Here is a 23,520-nt window from a genome sequence, read left to right as displayed (position 1 = left end):
GCCCGAGAGCAGCAAATTCACAGGCCCCTTTCCTGCTTACTGATCAAAATGTCTTCAGCAGGGGGAGGCCCAGCATTTCACAGGCAGACCCCCAGCTACTCATAACAGACGATCAGCCATATAGAAACTGGGATGGACCTGAGAACTTGGATAATAGTAGGATCAGCGGAAGAATGCGGTTTTGACAGGAACCTCACACGGATGCATTGTGAGGCCGCTGTTAACTTTAAATCACAATAAAAGCACTTAATTGTTTTAAATGCCTTTCAGAGCAGTTTCACTGCATTTTATGCAAGCATGGCAACCTTTACAAGCTGCAAAAGAGACTGAAAATTCATCAGGGTGCTCAGATTCCTTTCTGTCCTGATCATATATATGCTTTCCTCCTTTTTCTCCTCCTGCCTTTACTTATTCTGTAGGTAGATTCACACGGAATTAATATATTTTAAAGCAAAACTGTTATCACAAAGTTTGAATAGTGGATTTGGCAGAGAGATGGCATTTATACATCATCATCTATGTAAAGGAGGCCACCGAGGGGAGTATGTTACGGGCTTCCACACAGTCCCATATCTTTTTAATCTTATCTGATTTGGCTGTTTCGCGCCGTTTGCAAGATGAATATGAATTTGAATCTGTGTAAACGAGCAGTGAAGTGGAGGCCGGCCAGCCTGCTTTCCCCCCGCTCCAGTCCTGCGCTGAAGTGCACACCTGCACTCCATCAATCTCACCCTCTCCCAGACGTGTTGCGTGGGAACAGACGCTCAGAATCCGGAATTAAATGTTACATTAACTTGCTCCGACACCTTGCATACATCACGGGAGAAGGTTAAGTATAAGCGGGATCTGGAAACCCCATTTATTTGGAGCCCAAAAAAAAAAATCATTAACTTTCTAAAAATAATAAGGTGAGCGGTATCTCTGGACTGCCAGGTGGGTTGCGTCGTTAAGGAAACATTTCCAAAGACGCGACGGCGTCGGCGCGAGACGGAGATGCTGTTAAGTGGAATCCCCACCGTAACGTTTCCGGGGCGGGGGCACACAGCAAGGGCGTTCGTGCTCGTTAACCTGACAGCTCGTTCCTTCAGTGAGCGAAGGTGGGCTTCTCAGTCGAGGCATTTTACAGTAATCAAATCGCCTGCTGCCCCCAGCTCCCCATCAGCGAGTCTGCAGCGCTCAGTGGGCTAACAGAAATATCCACGTTCACGTCATTTTGCTCATTTGTCCTTTTCTTTTTATCATTTATCAAGGGCAGCACAGTGGCGTGATGGGCAGCGTCGCTGCCTTGCAGCGCTGGGGTCCCAGGTTCAATTCCAGACCTGGGGTGCTGTCTGGGTGGAGTTTGTATGTTCTCCCCCAGTTTGTGTGGGTTTTCTCCGGGTGCGCTGGTCTCCTCCCACAGTCCAAACACATGCTGGTAGGTTAACTGGCCTTGGCGTGAGTGTGTTTGTGCAGCTGTGTGTCTGCCCTGTCCAGGGTGCATCCTATCCGGGGCACCCCCAAGACCCTATACTGGTGAACTGGTTCGAAAATGAACTGACGGACTTTTTATTCAACACCACAAAGGAGCTAGCTGGAAGAAAAGTTTGCATCCCTTACCCCCTCCCCTCCTCCCAAACAGCCCCAAAATGACACAACAGCAATATCCACATAAAAAAAATGCATTACTAGCTCAACTTTCTTTGACCCTTCGAGCTCATCTTAACTGTCCCGGGAGAGACAGATACAAGGCAGTGTTTGCGTGTAGTAGGCACATCCTGCAGTACTAACACTCTGACCCACGGCATCCAGAAAGTGTCCAGGGCATGACACATAGATTTCATACAGATCCCTCGTAATGTGCGTTTCATCTAGAAAATCACATGGGATGTGACAGTTTATACGAGACTAAGCATCAAAGGCAGGCAGGACATTCTTTCGCTCTGTCCTGTCCAGTCCCAGCCTAGCCTTCATTCTGAAAACCTGATAGCCTAAGGCATCGCAACAGAGATGAAAGTCTGGTTTTCCACAACTCAGCAACTGCGTGAGTGACATTTTCCCATCCCCCCCCCTTGAATTTTTTACTGAATTTGTCCTTTTCCTTTTTAAAATATTGTCATCGTCACTGTTAACTCCACATCTGTAAAATAACCCAGTGGCCTCACAAATGACTATTTCTAATTGAGGTTCTTTCTTAGTACGACAGTTGTGGCCAGTTCAGCAAATTCAGCAAAAATGCTGAAAGTTAGATATTAAACGCATATTTATAACGCTTTTATGTTATAAGCATAACATTAAAGCATATTTCTTTACTTTGGAGAAATCATGCGATTTTGCCCCAAATTGTTTCAATAACAATAAACCAATTATCCTCTGACAGTCAAAGGGATCTATAATGTAAGCGCCCATCCTGCTCACAAATACAATTGAAAACAGTACTAGGATGTCCCGCTAGACACGGTACACTGCCCGAACTTGCAAGAACAAACTACACAAATCCCCATCAAATCCCCCCAATAAAAATCGACAGATTAATAAGGCATTGTATAGGACACTGTATTAAAACGCTAGTATCACTTTATGCAGATTATGAAGGAAGAGTCGTTTTTAATACTTAAAACAAAGTATGTAGGAAACGCTTTTTCTACATCACTGCACATTGTGAACATTGTTCATGAGAGCTATAAGAAAGTGTTTCTTACATACTTTGTATGTAGTAAAGAACATGGTTTGATATCATATGTAACAAAGCCATCTTTACCTGAGGATCCTGTTTCATCTGGGCAACTAGTTTCTATAACAACAAAAAGATTCAAATTAGTTACAAGAGGAAATAAAATACTTGTGTCCTGTAAACTTCTGAAAAAGACAGTTTAGTAAGAATATTACCAACAGAACTTCTCAAGCAAAGACTCAAAAACATTCAACAGGTTTCTAGAAAATGCTTAGGAGTGTATATCCAGCAAAGACAGCTACATTATTTCAACCTGCAGCCTAATCCAAGGTGAATCAGCCTGCTTTACAGTTACAGCGACCCCTACAGGTAGAGGCCCAGACTGCAGCCTTTTACTGTGCTTGTTCAGGAGAGGGGTATCTCTCACCATATTTAACCTACATGCCAAAGGAGACAAAGTTTGAATGTCACTTTCTGAATTTGCACAAATGTATAATAATGTCAAAACATCCGGAGATTAGGTGTATTAGGCAGTCTAGTCAAAACGAAAATCTAAATTTTTATATTCACTGCACTCTGCATTTTTTTAAAACCTGTTCGCAACACCAGCATGTTTAAAATAAAGACCCTTCAATACAGTGTGCACTGTGCACACACAAAATTCTCAAATTTAGCATGAAGACCCACGCGCTCACAGTGCCAGCCGCAGCAATTTTTCGTCTTTACTACATTTCGCAATCTTTTCTGCCACGGCCGCCGTAATCTTTCCTTCTTCAATAATTAACGTGCAAAATAATTCTTAAAGGCTGGTTAGATGAGCTGCAAAGAACAGTCACAGCAGACCGAAGCCTTGCATGATCAAATAGCAACATTTGACTTTTTTTTTTTACTACTTCGTCGTCAGTTTAGTTTTTGGTCTTGGAAGGGCAGCGAGGATAGGGCAGGGGTTCAAGGCCGCTCTACCAGTCCTGTGCGACTTTAAAAAAAAAAAAAGGCCTTTATCATTTCAAAAGCCACAGCGTTTTATTTCAGTATTATTTCTTCAATCTTGCCTTTATGTATACATACGCACACTCTTGCTCCCAGGGCTTTTATCTTTGAAATACATTACAATTACTATTACTGTCTTGGAGTTCTGGGCCTATTGCATTACTCAGCTGTACTGTCAACAAGGAGCTGATGCGAGTGGTTTCCAGCCAGCCCTGTGCTTGAAGATGCCGGTAAGATTTGCTGAGGAGGGTGAATCTGCTCTGAAGCAAAGTTGACTTGAAGCTGCTCTGTTTAGCTCTTTGTAGGCAGCAGAGACGAGCAAGCATGCCAAAACGCTGTAACAAAAATAACTAAATACACTGGCACTCTTACACGGGCAACTGGAGGACTCATTCCAGGAGGAGAAAAGCAACGAAAGTAGAAGGAAATGAAATCAAATGAAGAAGGGCTAAGTCAATTTTGCTCAAAGGATGGCAAGCTTTAATAATGTAGACACGTTATATTAATCCATAATGTGCAAAGGCAGAAAAAAAATAATACTACCTGATGGACTTGTATTTCCACTTTCAATGCCTCCTGTAATGTCTGCAATTCCATCCTTAATCTCTTCTCTCGGAAGTTCAGTCCTGGGGAGCTTTCAGCCTTTTTTGATGGGGGGGGGGGGGGGGGAAGAAAAGAAAATCACGGCTTTCTTATAGGACTACTTGATCTCCATTCCTTGATCATTTACATTTACAGATTTGTTTCAAGGCCTTCAGTGTGTACTCTGCGCAGCTCTTTGATGTTGCATTCTCACGTATTGTGCGGCGTGTTTAAATGTCCCGATTCTGAAATCATTATAATAATTAACCACTAAGGAGGTGTGCGGGGGGGGATGGACATAGACGTAGGGCAATATGACATGTGGAGTACTCAGGCCGGTGAAACTCAAATACAGCTCCCCTGCTATTTCAGCTCCACCAGCCTTTCCAATGTAGGTTGCACAGTGCCAGACAAGGAAACCGAAACCCTAATCCAGACAAATTACACAAAACGTGCCACAAGATCTGCAAAAGTTAGGAAATGAAAATAAAAACGGATAAAACAAAGTTTTCTTGACTTTGCTCTGTTACCCTATAAGCGCAATTTGGTTTCGTTTTTAGATCACCTTGCAGATCTGAAGACCAGTAAGTTTCTCCTACTCTCCTGCAAATTTTACGTTAACTACATTTTAAACAAAAAGGCGCTATACGTATTACTGAAAAACTTCTGGAACCCAAATTTTAAAGACAAGAAGGCAAAGGAGATCTCAACACCCACAAACATTAGAAATGATCCTTTAGGAATTGTCAGGAATAATTTCCTGACAAATGACCAAGAAGCGAGTGCTGTTCTATTATACTGAATGGAAGAGGCAATGTCATTCCATTACATAGCTTAAAATCGGGTCTTTCGACCAAATGCAGGGATGGAAACAGAAATAATGGCAGCTTATGCAGATGGAGGAAACTTTTTTTTTTTAAAGATCTGCTTGGAGCAGCTCACAATGAAATCGTATAACAGCGGCCTGTTCTGGGTGATCAGTAAGACACACTACAGAATGTGAGAGCTGTTTGCACTGGAACACATGCGCATTTACAGCAATGAAAGGAAGCAGTCACAGTGGACATCAGCAGCAGGTGTACATATTCTTGAAAACACTCAGGAAGAATATGGTTTCATTAGGCTGTGAAGAGATCTGCCAATCTCCGCATACTACAGCACAGTTTATTACAGAGAAGACTGTAGTCAGAAAGACATTTATTTAGCCCAACTGAAAACAACAAAAAATTTAAACAGCAGGGGTAAAAGGAAACCTTGTTTGCTCTTGGTGCCTAATAAAATTCTTCCCACAAAACCAGACCCCAAAAAAGAAGTTCTTCAAAATTCCTATTCTACCGTCTCTCCCAAATTACACAGAGAGCTGGCACAGGCCAGTCCTGGCTTTGCAGTTTAATACTAGCTCAGCACTTCTTTGTGACACAGCCTCTGTACCAAGTTTTACACTGGAAAATTACAGTGGCTCTCTGGAGCAGGGCTGAGCGATTTACTTGCTGTTTTGCAAAATGGCTGTACTCTTCACCAGTTGGTGGGCACGTTGGATCTGGCGAGGATGAAAAACTGAACCCAGAAGAATGACGAGTGACAGAATGATGAGTGTCGGTACAAAATTAAAAATACTTATAAAAAGTAATCCAGAAACTCTCTAAACTTTCCTGCTGTCCAGAGACAGACAAACACAAATTAAAAAGTGACACCAGTAACTTAGTTGAAGATACCGCTACAGCTTTTATTTGAAAAAGTGAAATTTAACAAACAGTGACTAGAGCTGTGTAATCATCACAGGATTATTCCAGTTTTTAAACCCTTTAAAGCTGTGCAGCACATGCATCAATCAATATTTTCAGATGCATTTACAGTGCTTTGCCTTCACACAATCTCCAGTTTTGAACACCATCCAACTCAGGCCCTAGAGTACTGCTACAGTACAGATAATCAAGTCAGGGATATTGCAAGTTAAGTTTAATAGCTGCACAAGGAAATAGCCTTTAAGCATTTCAGAAAAGTGTGTTTCTTGAACAAATAAGGAAGATGATATGCTCACCTTATATAAGTTGTAATGTCTTACAAGTACCGGGCCAGCCAGACCCTAAAGGGATCTTAAACTACTGCAATTATGATATTCATCTAACTGCATTTACATTACTGTAATTATTGTCATCATCCTCGTGCACAAAGCCTGCTTACGAATGCATGCACAGAACTGAAACCTTCAAAGAAAAGGGTGTTTGTGTCTTTTTTTATGGGGGGCAGCATATAAGGTTACAATTACAAAACGTTTCTTAATGTCAGCTTTTATTGGATTAAAGCACCACCTAAAATAAGAAAGATCCTGGTATCACTTTAGCAGACTTGTCACTAACCAAGCAGAGACTTTGGGCTGATAAAACACAATTATAATAACAGCTATAGCACTACTCACCACCTGGCTGTTCACTGGTTTCTTCTCTCCAGCTCCCCGAAAGACAGGAAACGCTGAAAGATTAAAAAAGATTAAAAAAGGAATATGTAAATATATTTACATACTTACAACAAGTAAATGGATTTTAAAAGCACTTAATCACAGCTCCCTAAAAACAAATGAGGAAAAATCCCAAAAGAGAAAATCATGACACCACCAGAGTACAACTTCTAACTAGATCTACCTGATGCTCAACTTGAAAAAGTCTATATTGGTATTGCATGCTAAGGTAACCTCTCGAGTATTTACAACAACAGGGGTCCCCAGCCCCAGTCCTGATGAGCCCCAATCTAGTTCATCTTACAGGTCACCTGTTTTTAAAAATCAGCCATCCCAGTCAGCTACTGATGAACCAAACAAGTAACCTCTTCAATTGAGAGAACTCTGGCCACTGGAGGCAGAAGAGTATTTCGATTTGATGATTTGATGGCGGCCTACAAATCTTGCTGGACTTGCTGGAGACCCCTGAACCATAGTGAATGGAAGGGGCACATAAAGATGTGATTGATGGCATGCTAGTGCTGAACAAGTGCAGTTCTTCCTTCCATATACAGCAGTGTGGCACGAGACTGGGAACTTTCAGTTGGGAGAGTGGACAGAGGAAAGGTCACTAAGTTGCGCTTTAAATAAATAAGGGGCAACAAAAGCACTGAAACTAACCTCTCCTCTCAATTTTCTTTATTTACAGTTGCAGATATCCCATGCTTGTATCCCTGGGGACTGTAATAGGATTTTATTCTGGTGTATATACTGTTGTGTCCTATAGTTCTGTACACAACACAGGAGATCGTAGTGTAAAGCTCTATGGAACAGAACACTCTAGTACAGGATGCTATGGGATGTTATAATGTACGCACTAGCACAGAATACTGTATAAGTTACATTAGAGGTTGCATACTACACTATACAGGACCACTGCAGGACACTACAACTTGTTGCAAATTTCAGGTTGTATACAAACACTACAGTATACACTGTAGTGACTATTACAGTCCCTATACCCGTTATCATTTTTGTGGTTTCCCGCAAGCTGGACAGTACTCCAGGGCATGAGGTGTAACCATGTACACCAGGTCTCCCCCACACGGGACATCTATACATCACAGGGGAACGGAGAAAATGGCATTTTAGGAGCGGGAGCAGGCAAGAAAAGCTTTGCCAGCACATTTCTGGGAGGCAGCCGGTGGCAGGACAATATAGCACCAAATGAAATGAATCCAAAGGAATACATGGAATACATGAGAACATGCAAGCTCCACACAGACAGGCTCTGCAGACTTGAAGATTCTTTGCCAAGTGCCAAACCCATCGGGTATACTGTAATATAGTATAACCCTTAATTTATCTCTGAACTGACCTCTCAGAATTCAGAAACTACAGAAGGGTTGGAAACTGCAAACAACTAGAACAAGTTCAAGTTCAGTGAGCTTTGTGAATCGCTGGTCGTACAACGATCAAGCACAAACTCACAGCACATATAATTAAAAAATTTAAAAGGCTCATCATTCTTGTCAATGAAGGTTACGAGAGTAAACTGTAATCCTTTCCATTGGATGTCAGGTTCTGTCATTTTAAGGATTAATTCAATCTGGTTTTAAAAACTTCAGGCCTAATTATGAACTACTGTACACCCTGTTAGCTCAGTAAAATATCTCAGTATCAAATCGAACAAGTGCACAACTGTTTTAATGCACACCCAGAAAATAATGTCATTTGAGTACCAAAGAAATATGGAGTTATTGGAAACAATTTAGCTTGGTATTCAGTAATACCTGTGAATCTTTTATCTGTACATGTCCTCACACAATTAGATCACTTTGGAATTCCCCTTATCTGCCTTGATTTAAAACATGAAACTCTAACCCACGTTTATGTGTTTTACTTAAAATAAGACTTCAAACTCTGTGACACTTGATAGCTACATTTTCCTGCTGCGGCCTTTAACAATACCAAACATTGGGGTTGTTTTTTTTTTAACCAAACATTTAAAACTGATGACCACAGTACTTATGTTGTTTTGTAACCCTGAGAGGAAACATCTTCCAAGACCCCGCACAAAAGGACAATCTTTTCTTTTCCTGTCATCTTGACAAACTCTTACGCTGTGTGGCCTTCACTACAGCCCTTTCAGTTTCTCCAAGGCTGAGTCCTGCATGTTATCAGAGCTACTGTGAGCCTGATAAATTATAGATTACCCAGACTGGGATTGCAAACCAAATATCTGGAAAACTAAGCTGTAGACACGCAATTCAGCGTGTGCTGCATGAGGCGACACCTCTACATTAAGTTTGTAATAATACAAAGTATAGACAGCTCTGTTTCGCACCCAGACGCATTCATTTACAGACTTTGTTTTCATAGAAAGAATTAGTGCCGCCACAAAAACAGTGCTGGATTTTTGCATTTATTTATTTTCTCCCTTTTTTGTTTCTGTTTTTGAGCAGTTCCCTCCTTTTTCTATAATGTCGTAGGGCTCATTTTCTCATGTTCTTAATTTTAAAATAAATGCAATTGTCACACAATAAACTAAAGCATGAAAAATACTTTTTAAAGCAATTACAACATTAATTCAAGTCAAGCACTTCCTTAAGGTGTGGTTTAGCCATCCAGGTGCAGATGACATCATCACAACTTTGACCAAACTTCTAACTGCTAACCAATGATGATTTCATGGGAGCACAATTTGTCACAAACAGGTACAGAGCTCACACTATCACTGTAACAGCTTTGAATTAACACTCATCTTAGGGTTTTTTGATGGTAGAGGTAATCAATGAAAGGATTAATACAAGTCTAAGAATTCCCACATGCACAGGGCATCTATCTACTAAACTAATAAGTTTGGGAGTTTTTAAAGGAATTAGTCCACTCAGAGTTATCATGATTAAGTGCCGAGAGTGGATTCTGCCTGTGGTACAAAGGGTCAAAATGCCTCTCCACTAGTGATTAGCACTTAGTCTACAAGGTGCTGGACTTCCAAACAAGCATGTTATGAGAGACAGGCAAAGAAACCTCCAAAGCAAAATTATTTTAAACTCTTTTGAGGAACCCTGTACGTGAAAAGAAACCTCTTTTTTTATTTTCATTACGTATTGGAAACAGTTAGAAGACTGCTGCAATGTTAAGTCTTTGCATAAGCCCCACAAACAGAAAAACTCCTGAACTCTGCTGACTAACAATTTGCAATCGGGGCCTTTTTTTTTCTAGAAATCGCAGGGATAATAGGATAACTCCACGTGAAACCGGAGTTAGTCACGAAGATTAGGTCATCTCTGGAAGAAAAATAAAATCTAAGTGTAAAAATGCTTTTTACTTCCATCTAGCTCACACCTACAACTTTATGGTTTCGTAGCGTTATACACGCAGTCTAATACGTGCGCTTTGCTCTCAAGAATTAAAACACCCCTTTCAAAATATTTTTAATTTAGCTGATCCCATTGTCACGTGCAACGCTACACACCTCTGCTCCTACAATAGTAACAACACGGCCAGTCTTCACGGATACAGCTGAACGTGTCACTAAATCCGCGCAAAAAGAGTTTATTTTGTTTTTAAAAAAATCCCCACCTCACTAGAAATACTATCTGCATACCACACAAGCTTTGCTGCACAGTCTAGCAGTAATAAAAATATTGCAATGGATGTTAAAGTACTGAAATAACGTTAAATCGGCCCATATTTGCAAATGTTTTTTTTTTTGGGGGGGGGAGGGGGACAGATCTTGAGAAAGTGGGTCACTCCGTTCTTACTATCCGTGTCCCGTACTTTGTTGTGTGTCGTGATAGTACCACATTACATGTTCTCTCGTATGACCTACAGTCCCACGCAGGCTGTAGGTAACAAAACCTTGAAAGTCCAGGAAACGTCAGCGAGAGCTGCGACGACATTCTACCACACGGCGCTCGTTTGAAAGATACAATTATCACAGATCGCCTTTGATTTTAGATGCTACATGTCCAATCACGCACCAGACGAACAGCCGTCAGTGGTCTCTTCAGCCAACCCATGTTTCTTTCTAGCAACTTCATAAGGGACCTTAAATTGAATGGCATCTTCACAGCCAGCAACGTGTGAAGCATTATACAGTGAATCACAGTGGAAACAAAATTACTGCTGGGACAATTATAAATACATATTAAAAGCAGGCTCTGAACTATACTACACAACTTTTTACCTTAATAGTGGGATACAATACTAGAAATCCGCCCCCCTCCCGGCCATTTTATTAAACAGTAAACAATATAGAAAGGTATTTTAGATTATAGCGAAACAAAAAATGGAAAGCACTGTAACTCCTTCGGCTACTGCGAAATACATTGTCCACAAACCGGAATTCAATTCAATCCTTCACCCTCTTTGTATACGTAAAAATCAAATTATAGGCCTCACACAGGCTGTTCAGTAAAAGTCGAAACGAGAGCGTCGTCTTAAACGTGCTTCTTCTGCCCCTAATCCTTTCCATAAAAAAAACATACGTTTTACGACAACAACGGGGGGGGAATCAAAGGATGAATAATTAAAGTCCCGACTTGATGCAAAGAGATTATTAAGTTGCACTAAGATCATTAGAGAGTTGTCATCTCACTACACACTCGTCCTCCAATAAGAATCCACGTCTATACAACTGCTCGTGGAACAAGCATATATTAACTTCGGTCACCATAACGCATTTTCTGTACAGTTGCGTTCCTCCAGAGGGGGGTGGAAAAAAAAAAAGAAAGGAAAACTAAAATAAAAACCATTAGTGGCCAAACATGTTTCGATTGCAAAACAATGACACACACACAAAAAAAACAGTTACAAGTATTCTTGTTATTTATAACCCCGGTGGTGTAAAGACAAACTCCCGTTACACAAACACTTTGAGAGCCCCGCAAAGTCTTTTGTTGGCGTCTTATTTGCCTCCCCCCCACCTCTCTCTCCAAATATATAATATTTTTTTTTTCTTAGCGTGCGCGATCGCCGTGCACGGGGGGGGGAATCATGAAAGCTATCAGCAAGTTAGAATCTGCCCCCTTTTCGCAGTACGTTTACTGCCTTCCAATGGGCAATGGACTTAGAAAATATCACTCAACTCCTAGAAATAAGAATTATTGAACAAAAAACAGCAGCCCTAGGAACGCTCAGCCTCGCTCAGACACCAGCACGTCATTTGCAGAACATCCAGATCACTCCAGAACGCAACCAAAGTTCTCCTGCGTATACAAATGAAAAGTTCTTATAATAATAATAAAATAAGGCTCCAGAGGTGCACTTACCCTCCTCTTTCACTCACTTGAGCAGCAGTCAGCCCTCCTCTCCTCTCTCACACACAATTATTTAAATAAATATTTACAAACACCCCAGCCTCTATAAGCCTGTATCCTCTCACGGATACTAATTCACAACGCAAAGATTAAAATACCCTCCATGGAGTACAAACTGATATCTTTGCTTTCCCCCTTGTGTGTTTTTTTAATTTTTTTTTCAAATTTGTCTTTAAAAAAAAAGAGAGAAACTGAGATACAAAACAAGAACTCTTCTTCAATCTCATTCACCCCCGGCCTGAGCACACTGGTTATCAATCCGCGCAGGAAGAGGGAGAGAGGAGGGGGGTTCGCAAAAGTCAGGCGTGGAGCGACCGAAACGGGTCGGGACCGCCGCCACTCGAATCGGCGACGTCGGAAACCACGGGGAAGTGGAGCGGTATCCTTTAGTACCCGTCTCGCCGCGGGGAGAAAATGTGTTTGGAACAGCGGACTACTTTCTGTGACGGTGCGGCGAATTTATTTCACTTTGCCTAAGGAACGGGGGTGCTACGACTCCCATTGCCTAGGGAAAAAACCCGGATGTAAACTCAGTGAAACTCATCTGGAGTGAAGTAACTCAGTGCAACTCAGTGTAGAGCGAAGTACGCGGAGCAATCCGGTGCTGTTACTGCTAGCTGCCGCGGCTTATTCGCCTGCGTTTTTTTTCTCTCTCTCTCTTTAACACTCACACAGGCACAAAGGAGGGCAATTTACACCCTCCGCTACAACAAAACAGCCAATCTGCATTGGCGCTAACTGCGACGCGTGGAAATGAACTCCCGACTCCTTTTCCTTATGTAAGAATAAACCTGATGGATTTGAGAGAAATAAGACGAGTTGTGGAGGAACAGGTATTAAAACCAGGTGCACACACAGATGAGGTTAGACAGTATCACGTATCATATTTAATATTGCGCCTGTTATGTGCAATTAAAAATCGATTTGACCTATTAATGATCATATGACCATAGGTTGTTGTGTTTGCGTTGAAACAATTGCATAGTCTTGTAGATATTTTCCACACTCAACTTTTACATATACACTTTTATTTTGAATTCGTTTTATTTTAAAAGCGCTGAAGAGCCTTAAGTGCAATCTTTACATTTACTGTCTATGCTTACTGAATTTGACTATATACTGTACAAGAGCACTAAAGAGGAGTCGAAACACAGCAGTGATCTGATTTCTGGAGTAGAATATTGATCACTCGTGTCCACATGATTGAACAAAAACATTTCAAAACTCTTCAGGCCCCAAATACCTTCCCAGCACAAGTTCAACGAAATTTTAGACTTGCTTATCAAAACGACTTGAAAGTCAAAGACGCTTTATGAACAGTATTAATTATTGAGTTGGAGGTGGTGTAAATTTGAGGTATATACATAGTCACGGATATGAGAAATCTTGCAAATTTACTTAGCAGCCGCTATAAATAATGAATGAGAGGAGATGAACTTTACAGAACACTTGATTATAACCTCATGGTTAAGAATGCTGAAAACACAGGCCTGAACTTTGGTCAGTACCGTGGTCATTAACTATATGGTGCTCTTAGATAAGAGCTATCAATATACAGTATAATGAAAAGTGTCAGGTGACTGTAAATTCAATTAGATTTGTCCATTTTCCTTTTTTTTCATTTTCCAAAGGTGTAGTAACAGCAAAAAAAATATCTGCATATGATAATGTTACTCCATAACTGGAATTAGCTTTCAGCCAAACCATGGCATGAATGTCAGATAAAAAATAAATGTTATTTTTCACAATTTCACATTTGTCAGATTTAATGAAGCAGAACAAACCATTCTGATACTGAAATGTATTTTGTAGCTTAAAATCTTAAAATGTAAAAAAACATCTTGTCTCTAAAGCATGTTTGCCCATATAGTCTTCAGACAAATATTTGAATACTTGTTTATTGCAATGTGACTGAATCCTGTGTAGAAGTCTTTAAAACACAGTTATACCGTTAAGTTATTTTTAAGAAATTGCAGAGACACTGCAGCCAGTGTAGATAGAGCTATACAACAGACAAAGAAGACAGTTTATTTCCCTAGGCTCTGCACACCAGAAAAACAGGGAATCAAAATATAATTGTGATAACAGTGCAATTATTTTACTGCATCGAACACGATGCCCAGATTTTCAAAGAAAAACTCTTTTCTATTGTTGTTGTGTTGGCAAATGCTTAGTTTTGAAAGATGCCCATCTATTTATTACTGTATATATTGGCAATAAACAGTGTTTCAAACTCAAAATGGCAGCAGTGTTAAATCAGAAGTCATTGTGTGTGCCATGATTAGACTAAGCAGGCCTAACTTTCTGTTCTTACCACACCAATAGGAGCTGCAATCAAGTAAACAAGTTGGCTTTCTTTGTGGGGATACAGTACATTGTACCTTTAATCCAACTTAATGACACATGAGTGTGGTTTCAACGAGAGGAGGCCATTCAAACAAATCTTGTCTTTGTGGATGTTTGTACTTTGTTGATACAAAAATATTATCATTTTGTTCATTGACCAACATTGCCGGATAGGGTAATCCACAATCCCCCGCAAGTCTTTGTGTGAATAACTGCTTCATGGTTGGTGGTCCCAGGCCCCTGTTGATCCAGGACTCTTGTATTCTTATAACCTTATCAGTACTTTTCAAGATTTTATCTTGAGTCTTCAACACTAAAGATGTTCTGTTCCTTTAAACTGTGCTAAAGGGAATGTATATGACAGTCAAAAATTATCCTCATCACATGTTTTTAATAAGATAAGATCACTTTATTAGCTATATACAATTTCTTGCATTAGGAATTTGTCTTTTCACATTCTCAATGAGACACACAGATGGGGAAAGAGAAGCTTGGGGTCAGAGCACAGGGTCAGCCATTTATGCAGCATCCCTGAAGCAGCTGGGGTTAAGGGCCTTGCTCAGGGACCCAGTGGGGTAGGATTCCTCTGCTGGCTGTGGGATTTGAACCAGCAACCTCTAGCCATAGAGCACAGATCCTTAGCCACAGTGCCACTGCTCCACCCTTGGATACTTCTGGAGTTTTTTTCCTGAAACCCCCCTACACTGTGAACCACTGAGTGTGTTAAACTTTCAAAAACCAGACAACAGATGCTTCCTGAGTGATCAGGAAAAAATCGTTTCTAAGTTTACTGATCGCTCATCGCTGTAGGACAAAGAAAGGCTTCAAAGTATCATTTCCTTACATGTTTTAAATTGTTACACAACAAAAAATAAATATGACCTACAGTATAAGAGTGTTTCATTAGGGTTCTGCCAAACTGCTGGATGAATTTCTCATGCACAGTTTCTGTTCATCCTTACACTTACAGAATCTATTGTGTGGTGCTTTATGTGCCTGCTGGAGGCCAGAAGCGTGTGGATGTACAGTCTGACACTTTAAAGTCTGCAGGCCAGACAGTCAACCAGCATATGGTGCCTTTCAGCTTAAAGAGTACTTTTCTAGTTTTTAAATCAAATGTCTGGCCCACTAGTGATTAGCAATATGCAACCTAATAAGCAAATTGTGCCAAATGAAACCTTACTTTCTTATGTTCTTCCCCAGCTAAAAACTGAAAAGTCTCTATCAAGTACTGGCCATTAGTTTGTGACAAGTGGATGGAGAAAAACTTTTTAAAAAGCCAGGGAAAAAAAAGAAGGCAAAATCCAAACCAATGTTAGGACAATTTTTTAAAAATGGCTAGAATTTTTAGTGTGTACTGAATCCAGGGTGTGCTCAAACGCAACACAACTTGACAGTATCTGGAAAAAACACAATCCAACCTTTACATGAAAGCAAAATAATGAAATTGAGCAGAGACTGTGCGTTGCATGAAAGAAAATGTTAAATGGCATACAAACAAAAATGCTCAGCATTTCTTGCTATAAATGATCTTCTCCTTTTGCACAGTATGCTGCACTAATGTCATTTCAGCATTCAACCGTATCAGAAACAAGTTATATAATAAATATGCATTAGCAACTGTGATAGATTTAGACAGAAACCCTCTTAAAATACAGATCAAGTGACCAATTATCCATTTATTTCTTTTCATGTACCAAAAGTACAACTTTGTCCGACTACGGAACTTATATCTTCTTTAGCCTCTGCTTTTTTTTTTATTTGCAATTTCTAATTTCAGATCTAAATTTTCAGAGACCCTTTTGAAAAACAGAGGTGTGTAATCATTCTTTTTATTTTTAGAAAGGGTACGTTTCTTACAATTAAGGCTAGTCAATTTGTTACAATTTTTTATAATACCATTTTAATGAAAAATACCTATATTTTTATGCTCAAATTAATATTAAGGGCTGTGGGTGTCTGGGAAAAACTACCCAGCCATGTTTTTTGACTCAATACCTCTGCCACTAGATCTATGAGTTAGCTGGGCTGAATTACCCCCTCTTGTTTGGTCATATGGGTAAAGTCAGTTTTCAATTTAATGCTGAGTACTTTCTCGTTCCACACTAATAAAGATGACATTCCAAATAAAGCTGAATGTTAGTATGCTTAATCTGCAGACATCTTCATTGCTGTTTTAAAAATATGGTGACACTTTTCCCACTGACAAAAGAGTCCAAGATCTGTCTGTCCGATAAATCCTCCTGCGTCTACAATCGGCTAGGAGGAGGAGTGCAAGGAGGGGTTCCTACAGGTGATTAAAGCAGTGCTCAGCAGGGGTGTCAACTGATCATTCCAGCCTCCCCTTCACGATGAGTTGTGCTGGAGCTGGGGTTGTGATAAACCGGGAATACCTTTTGAAAGAGGGTCAGGACTGCTGTTTTAATCACATTTAAAAGAGTGTAATTACTGAATGCCAACCTCTTTAATCACCATGGCCTCTTCCTGCATCATACAGTAGATCAACCAGTAATTGTATTGGCAAATAGTACCTCTATGAAACATTATATTTTTAACATGTTATAAGAACATTTTAAACATCCAGGATAAGGAAGCAGGCAGGGCTTCATCTGTGAAGCATAGAGCGCTTTTATAATATAGCCCTCCACAGTGATCGTCCTCAATTATTTGACTTTCTGAAATGAAATCACAGGCTACAGTAGCAAACACTCCAACTGAATAATGTATTTGCACAGAATCCTGACATATGTTCTGTATACTGCAAAATGCACCTGAGGATTGGACGCTGGAAGAAGGTGTATAATCAGATTCTGTGCTTTGTACGTGTTTGAGAAGAAGTGATGTGCATTAACCACCCACAGGTCCAAGGCGGATCCTCGTCTTTACCATCAGCTCTTCTAATCAATTAACTGAGGTTTGGTGCAGCTCCTCGGTGCGCCTACATCTAGGCAGACGTTCAGCGAATGGTGACGAGGAAGCTATCATCAGGTATCCAACGGTAAATTGAGTCCACTAGAACTGTTATTGTCAAGAATCGCTGAACTGTACGTACACACTTTCTGGGTTCCAGCAGGCTGGATGAAAGTATATTAGCGGCCATTCATTCCAGCAGAAAGGAAGTTAACTAAATGAAAAATAAAATTTCTAAAAATATCCGATAGCAGGGAGAATTGAATGCTGAGGTTCTGAATTGGGGAGTATGAGCTGTGAACCGGCTGGAGTCAAAGTCTGAAGGGAAGAGACGGCGAATGGTAGGAATGTCAACAGGGGAGATGTGCGGAGCTTATCCTTCACAGCTGTGTGATGAGTCCAGGAACTTCTGTGAGAATGCAGAAACAACACACAGACAGGGTTACTGTAAAGTAATAACTGTGCGTGGAGCAGAACATTTAATCTTCCGCTGGTCTGTTTATGAAATGCAGAGAATAAAACGATAATTATTCCCAATCTATGCTATTATTCTACCTTAACTAATGTGTCATGTGTAACAATACCCTAATACACCAATACAGTGTATTACACCTAATACACCTAATACAGTTTTGGTTTGGGATTTTATTACTTAGTACCACCAAAACAGCAGCGATGTCCATTTGTGTGCATTAGTGTTTCATTAGAACATAAAAACTACGAAAGTTTACAAGTGAAAGTAGGTTAATCAGCCTGTTAGCCTGTTTGGTTGATAATAGCTAAGTGAGCGAAAGCCCTCATCCAGCCAGCAGCCATATCACCCTGCAACTCCCAGCTGACAGCCCACCGAAGTACAGCAGGTGTGTTCCTGGCCAGTACCTTGATGGGATACTCCTGGGAAGTAGGAAGAGGTGTTAGTGGGGCCAGCAGGGGGCGCTCACCCTGTGGTCTGTGTGGGTCCTAATTGTCGGGGTCACTATACTGTGCCGTCCTTCAGATGAGATGTAAAATCGAGGTCCTGACTCTCTGTAGTCATTAAAAATCCCAGGGTGTTTCTCGAAAAGAGTAGGGGTGTAACCCCAGTGTCCAGGCCAAATTGTCCATTGGCCTTTACCAGTCATGGTCTCCTAATAATCCCCATTTCTGAACTGGTTTCATCACTCTGCTCTCCTCCCCACTGGGAGCTGGTGTGTGGTAAGGGTACTGGCTGCTGTCACAAGCCATGTGGTTGCTGCACATTGGTGGTGGAGGGGATCCCCATTACCTGTAATGCACTTTGGGTGGAGTGTCCAGAAAAGCGCTATATAAGTGTGAGGAATAATTGCATTAACCCTGTCTTTCAAGCAGTTAGGGTGTCCGCTTTGACAACATGGTTGGGCAACTTGTTCCAAACTCCTACTTTCCTTTGTTTAAAAAAAGTGTTCTTGCTTTCAGTTTGCCACCCAGTAATTTCCACTTGCTTCCTCTGATTTACATTTCGCAGTTGACTCGGAAGAAGTCAGATTGGTTGACGTTGTCCACACCTTTAAGAATTTTACATTTTATATCCTAGAACCACTTGGATTGCTGGGAGGTAATGGACAAGCTTTCCAGGAAACAGCAAGGGCTGGATCTAGGTACATACTAAAATCTGAAAGCAGAACTGTGATGGAGCAGAACACAGGTCCAGCTCAAAATGTGTAATTTAAATTCTAAATAAGATGAAGCCTAGTTGCCTTAATGTTAGTGGCAGTGTTGAGTGGTTATTGTTTTAATCCCACTTAGCATATCACACTAAATAAAGAAACCCACTGTAGCAACCAATGGCAGTATACTTATTTTCAGTGTATGGATTTTCATGACAACAGTAAAGGTAAAAAAGCAGCGTGCTTGAACAGAATCTGCTTCAAAGGAGTTCAGATTGTTTTCTTGTCTTTGAATAGCCAGTGGGTCTTTTAACCTAAGGCGATGCATTGAGCATAGATATCTTTCAATGGTGATGAAAAAGAACTAATGAACAGATATTTTCGTAAGACATACAATTACAACTGAAAGGGCAGTTTTTGAAGCACAGGGGTGCTATTTTACCATAGATGTACTGTATTGTACAGGACATTGTATTGTACTCGGTCTGTGTTTACATATGGCAAGTTGCAGTTCAATACAATAATGCCGATCTGTAAATGTGTCACTCTAATGTATTTTGTGAGAACATTGATCAGTTGTGACCAGGGCAGATATCCTCACCATACCAAATCCTCTTTTTAAATGTTCCCTAAAGATTTCAGGATCAGGTCATGACCTTTATTCAAGGATGGTTAACCCTCGATCTATCTTCTCTCATTCATCACCATGAACAATGAAATATACCATTGTGTAGCCTACAGGTTAACATTTTTGCTATGACATATTGTGAAGATCCACACACATAATTTATATCATGATACATTGCATTTATGTTTTGTCTAAAGAAAATTATAAACTAGCTTGCTATTGGGAAAAGGGACATTATTTTTTCCTACAGTTGTAATCACTACATTTTAGATGAATCATTCCAGTTTTGAAATAAGGCCAGACCAAATATTATTTTATTAGAATTTATTAATTTAGGTAAACATTTAAAAGGAAAAAATCCATTTGTACATAGTCCGAAACACTGAATAAAAATTCAGATTTTTATTATTAATTTAAGTCCATTTAGGGAACGTAGTGTGAACAGAAGTGCCTTGAATATAAATATATTTGAAAATCTGAATTTACCTGGGGATCACCTGTCCAGGCAAATGGAATTATATCCAAATTACTGACAGCCTCCAGAGAAAGAAATGTTTAAATTCCCCCAAAAAACCTACAAGGGATTTTTTTCCATGTTTTTATAAAATTCTTAAAATTTCACCATGCAGAGAAATACATTCTGGTCGTTACCCAAAGTATAGAGACAGCGGCAAATTATCTCTATTAAAGTTTATGTCTTTGCTTGGAAGAATCTTACTGACTAACGAGATCTCATTATTTATTTGCATATACAAACAAGATCAAGCGTGGTTGCTAATTAGTATTTACGCAAGTTTGAATTCAATTTAGAGCCTAACTAGTGTTTTTAGTCATCAGGAGGGTTTCGTTTTGTGAAGCGCCGTGTGGCCTGTGGGATGGGGGAGATTGAGCTCGTGTGTACAGGCACATGTGGCTCCCTGATCTCATCAGGTGAAACCCCTGCCCCCCACCCACTCCCCCGTACAACCCCACCCCCCCGCCATCATGGTCTCTCCCAACCCCCCAGGCCCCCTCCCCCGTCAAGCATCGGCTTCAAGGGAACCACAATAACTCACAGCTGAGACGGGGAAACAATATGTCAGAGAGGGGCCTGCTGTCAGCACGATGGGCAGCGCAAACTTCTCCTTCACTTCCACCTGACCCATGGCCCAAAATATTCGGACAAGACGTTTGGCTTTTCCCAGGTTTATATGCCGGTTCCAATATGTTCCAAAGAAAAGGGTTTTGTCTTTCTTCTTTTCCCAACTGTGGACAGGAAGGCCATATTTTTTTATAATCCTTGCCTTCCCCCCCTCTCAGCCCATCCGATTCAAGGACACAGTCATCTGGCAGAAACTGAATTTAAATTCCTTCAAAGGTCAACCAGCATACGACTGCAGTGCAACTATTTATTTTTTTGCTGTTGTTGTTGCTGTTGGGGGTTAATTCATCAACTTGTTGTTGGTCCGCCTTTAAACCTGCCGGAAAAGTCGAATTTTGCTTTTGGCTTTGAGCTCTGAGCACCTGCAGAAGACGCTGTGCATAAAGGATGTGACCCAGAGCGGAGGAGAAGAGCAGAAAAAGGTTCACAAGGAGAGAAGAGGCCATTCCGTTTGTCCAGCTCGTGCGTTCGCTAACACACCTGCGGATCCCACCCAGCCGTTTCTTGAAAGGAGCCAGGGCATCGGCCTCAACAGCACGGCTGGGCGCCTCATTTCAAACTCCTGCCACCCTTTGTGTAAAGAAATGCCTCTTGTTCCAGTTCTAAATGCATGCATTTCCCCTTAGTTTTCATTTGCACGCTCTGGTTTGTGCTCCACATGATTAAAATTACATTGTTTTTCAGGTGCATAAGAGTGGATATATAAGGGACATCCGGACTTATAATGCAATGTCTACTAATATATATATACTATATATTCAGTATATGTATGTCAGGGGTCTCCACAAACTAATGAAGATTTTTCATTACCCCTGGATGGCTTTCTTTAAAATCTGTCTAACAGTGCTAAAGATAGATCTGTTGACCTGTAGATCTGTGTTTGACTTCTATCATATTGACTGCTGAAAAGCAGTCCCTCAAGCCGAACCTGTGCGTATTGTGCTTTCAGTACAAGTTCTCTATATATAGTATAATGTATTTATCTATGATTCTATCACATCTGTCTATCTTCCGGCTTCTGCAATGGAAAAAATCACCTACCACAGAGCAATGGATTGTGGGTGATGCAGTTTCAGTGTCTTGGTGTGGGTGTAATGCACAGTGATTTCAGTAGATGTCAGTGGTGATGACACAAACTTTAAACTGCATGTCTGCAAATGGGATGGAGTGAGTTGGTGGCTTTTTTTACCACAATGTGACATTTATGTTCACAATTTTGATCGAGAGATCCGGTTACTCTGCTGGCTAATTTATACTTTATTTTTACTCAAAGGCAAGAAATACATAGCTCCTGTTCCTGTAGTTTAGACTGGGGCTTACATCAAGCACAGGTTATTTGTCGCTGACAGGAAAAAATCCACAAATACTGCAAAAATAAGACAAAAAAACTAAGTTAAACCCTGAAGAACTGATTTTTATTAGGGAATGGTTAGGAAACTTGTTCTAATGTGTCTGTACACCACACTCTGATAAGAGCAGTATTTTATTTGAACAATAGCATTACGAATATGTTTTGGTGCTCTGAATGATCTTGTCATTTGCCTCCTGAGCAGGAACCAGATTTTCTGATGGATCGGTTTATAAGTGAATCATTTTCACAGTTATTAGAAATGAAAACTAATGGAATACAAACCTGCTGCTTAGATTTCCCTAGATCTCCATCATTACAAGAGTAAGTTGTATCCAAACAGGGACTGAGCCAGATCCCCTGACACAGCTCATTCAGAGGAAAAGCCATGTAAAAGTGCCTGAAATTATGCCATTTCACATTATTATATTGGAAGCCAACATCATCGGCAGCTGAGATGCACCACACACCATGGAGAGGATGGGAGAAGCGTTCTATTAGCCCCCTAGACTATCGCACCTGGACTTGTGGTTGAACATGGGTTGAGATATCATAGGAACCTGCTGGCTGAAGTCTGGGCAGGACTTCTGCAGTGTGAAGTGCTATCTTCTCCCTCCCAGGTCACTGATTCTCCTAGACCTCAGCCACTGACACTGACGCTGCTCCTTCACCCACAGTAGCAACATAATGAATCAGCGATGGTGTCACCTGCGCACTTGTATTAAAACTCTTCCCTGTGTGTTTCGCTAAAGCAAGGGTCACGTCAGTCTTAATGGCTGCAGCAAGCTGGCACCAGGAGCTTAAATGCAGCTTCCCGGCCAGACTTGCGAGTTCGACTATTTCTGTGTCATCCACGGGCAAACTCCACCTTCAGCCCCAAGAGTGGAAATTGGATCATCAGATGACTTAAATATTCCTAAATAGTGAAGAATGATGACATCCGATAGCATTATTCAGCTGGCTGCTATGATCACCCTGCAACTCACACCAGGCAGCCCACTGAAGCTCAGCAGGTGTGAGCCTGGCCAGTACCTGGATGGGAGACCTCCTGGGAAAGCTGAGGTTCCTGCTTGAAGAGGTGTTAGTGGAACCTGTAGGGGGTGCTCCTGCTGAGGTCTGTGTTTGAGAGGGAGCCTTCAATAACTTCAACAGAAAGAGTGCCAAGGAATTAGAGCAGTAGCCCTCCTTTCTCCCCTCAGTGACAACTGTGTTTTGGGTGAAGCTGGGTTCTGGGCTCCTGATGGAATTCATGGCCCAATTTAACTACTGCAGCCAGATGAGGTTCTGGGGTCACATGTCCTCTCCTCATCCGTATGTCTTTGCCAGATCACATTTTCTGTTGCCTGCGAACAGACGTGTACTGTATGTGACGGAGCGCCGATCGGCGTGATGTGAATTCTGCTCTCGGAATCCGGCAGGCAGCAGATGCGAGACTCCTGCTGCTTCCTGTAAGTGCGACTTTGCCTGCAAAGTGCCGCTGGTTTTACACCCTCCATTTTTTTTCCTCAAGGAGTCTTGATTACAGGCCTGCTC

General features: G+C 41.0%; 1 protein-coding gene across 4 annotated transcripts in view; it reads right to left on the bottom strand.

Moving 5' to 3' along the window:
* The window catches only part of phf21aa (PHD finger protein 21Aa), a 70,614-nt gene extending 58,368 nt beyond the window's left edge, over window positions 1–12,246 (bottom strand). For 3 of the 4 annotated variants that reach the window (XM_088611821.1, XM_088611822.1, XM_088611820.1), the window contains exons 1-4: window positions 11,942–12,246; window positions 6,645–6,697; window positions 4,187–4,285; window positions 2,741–2,773 (exon numbers count right to left, since the gene is read on the bottom strand). In XM_088611821.1, coding sequence (XP_088467947.1) covers window positions 2,741–2,773; window positions 4,187–4,240 — 87 coding nt within the window. In that variant the 5' untranslated portion in view covers window positions 4,241–4,285; window positions 6,645–6,697; window positions 11,942–12,246. The remainder of the gene's footprint in view (window positions 1–2,740; window positions 2,774–4,186; window positions 4,286–6,644; window positions 6,698–11,941) is intronic. The other variant, XM_088611819.1, reaches the window with a different exon arrangement.
* Between the last annotated feature and the right edge of the window lie 11,274 nt (window positions 12,247–23,520).

The sequence above is a fragment of the Lepisosteus platostomus genome, chromosome 18 (genome assembly GCF_059453375.1).
Source record: "Lepisosteus platostomus isolate fLepPlt1 chromosome 18, fLepPlt1.hap1, whole genome shotgun sequence".
In the NCBI taxonomy this organism is placed as follows: Eukaryota; Metazoa; Chordata; class Actinopteri; order Semionotiformes; family Lepisosteidae; genus Lepisosteus; species Lepisosteus platostomus.
This window is presented reverse-complemented; position numbering and strand designations above follow the sequence as displayed.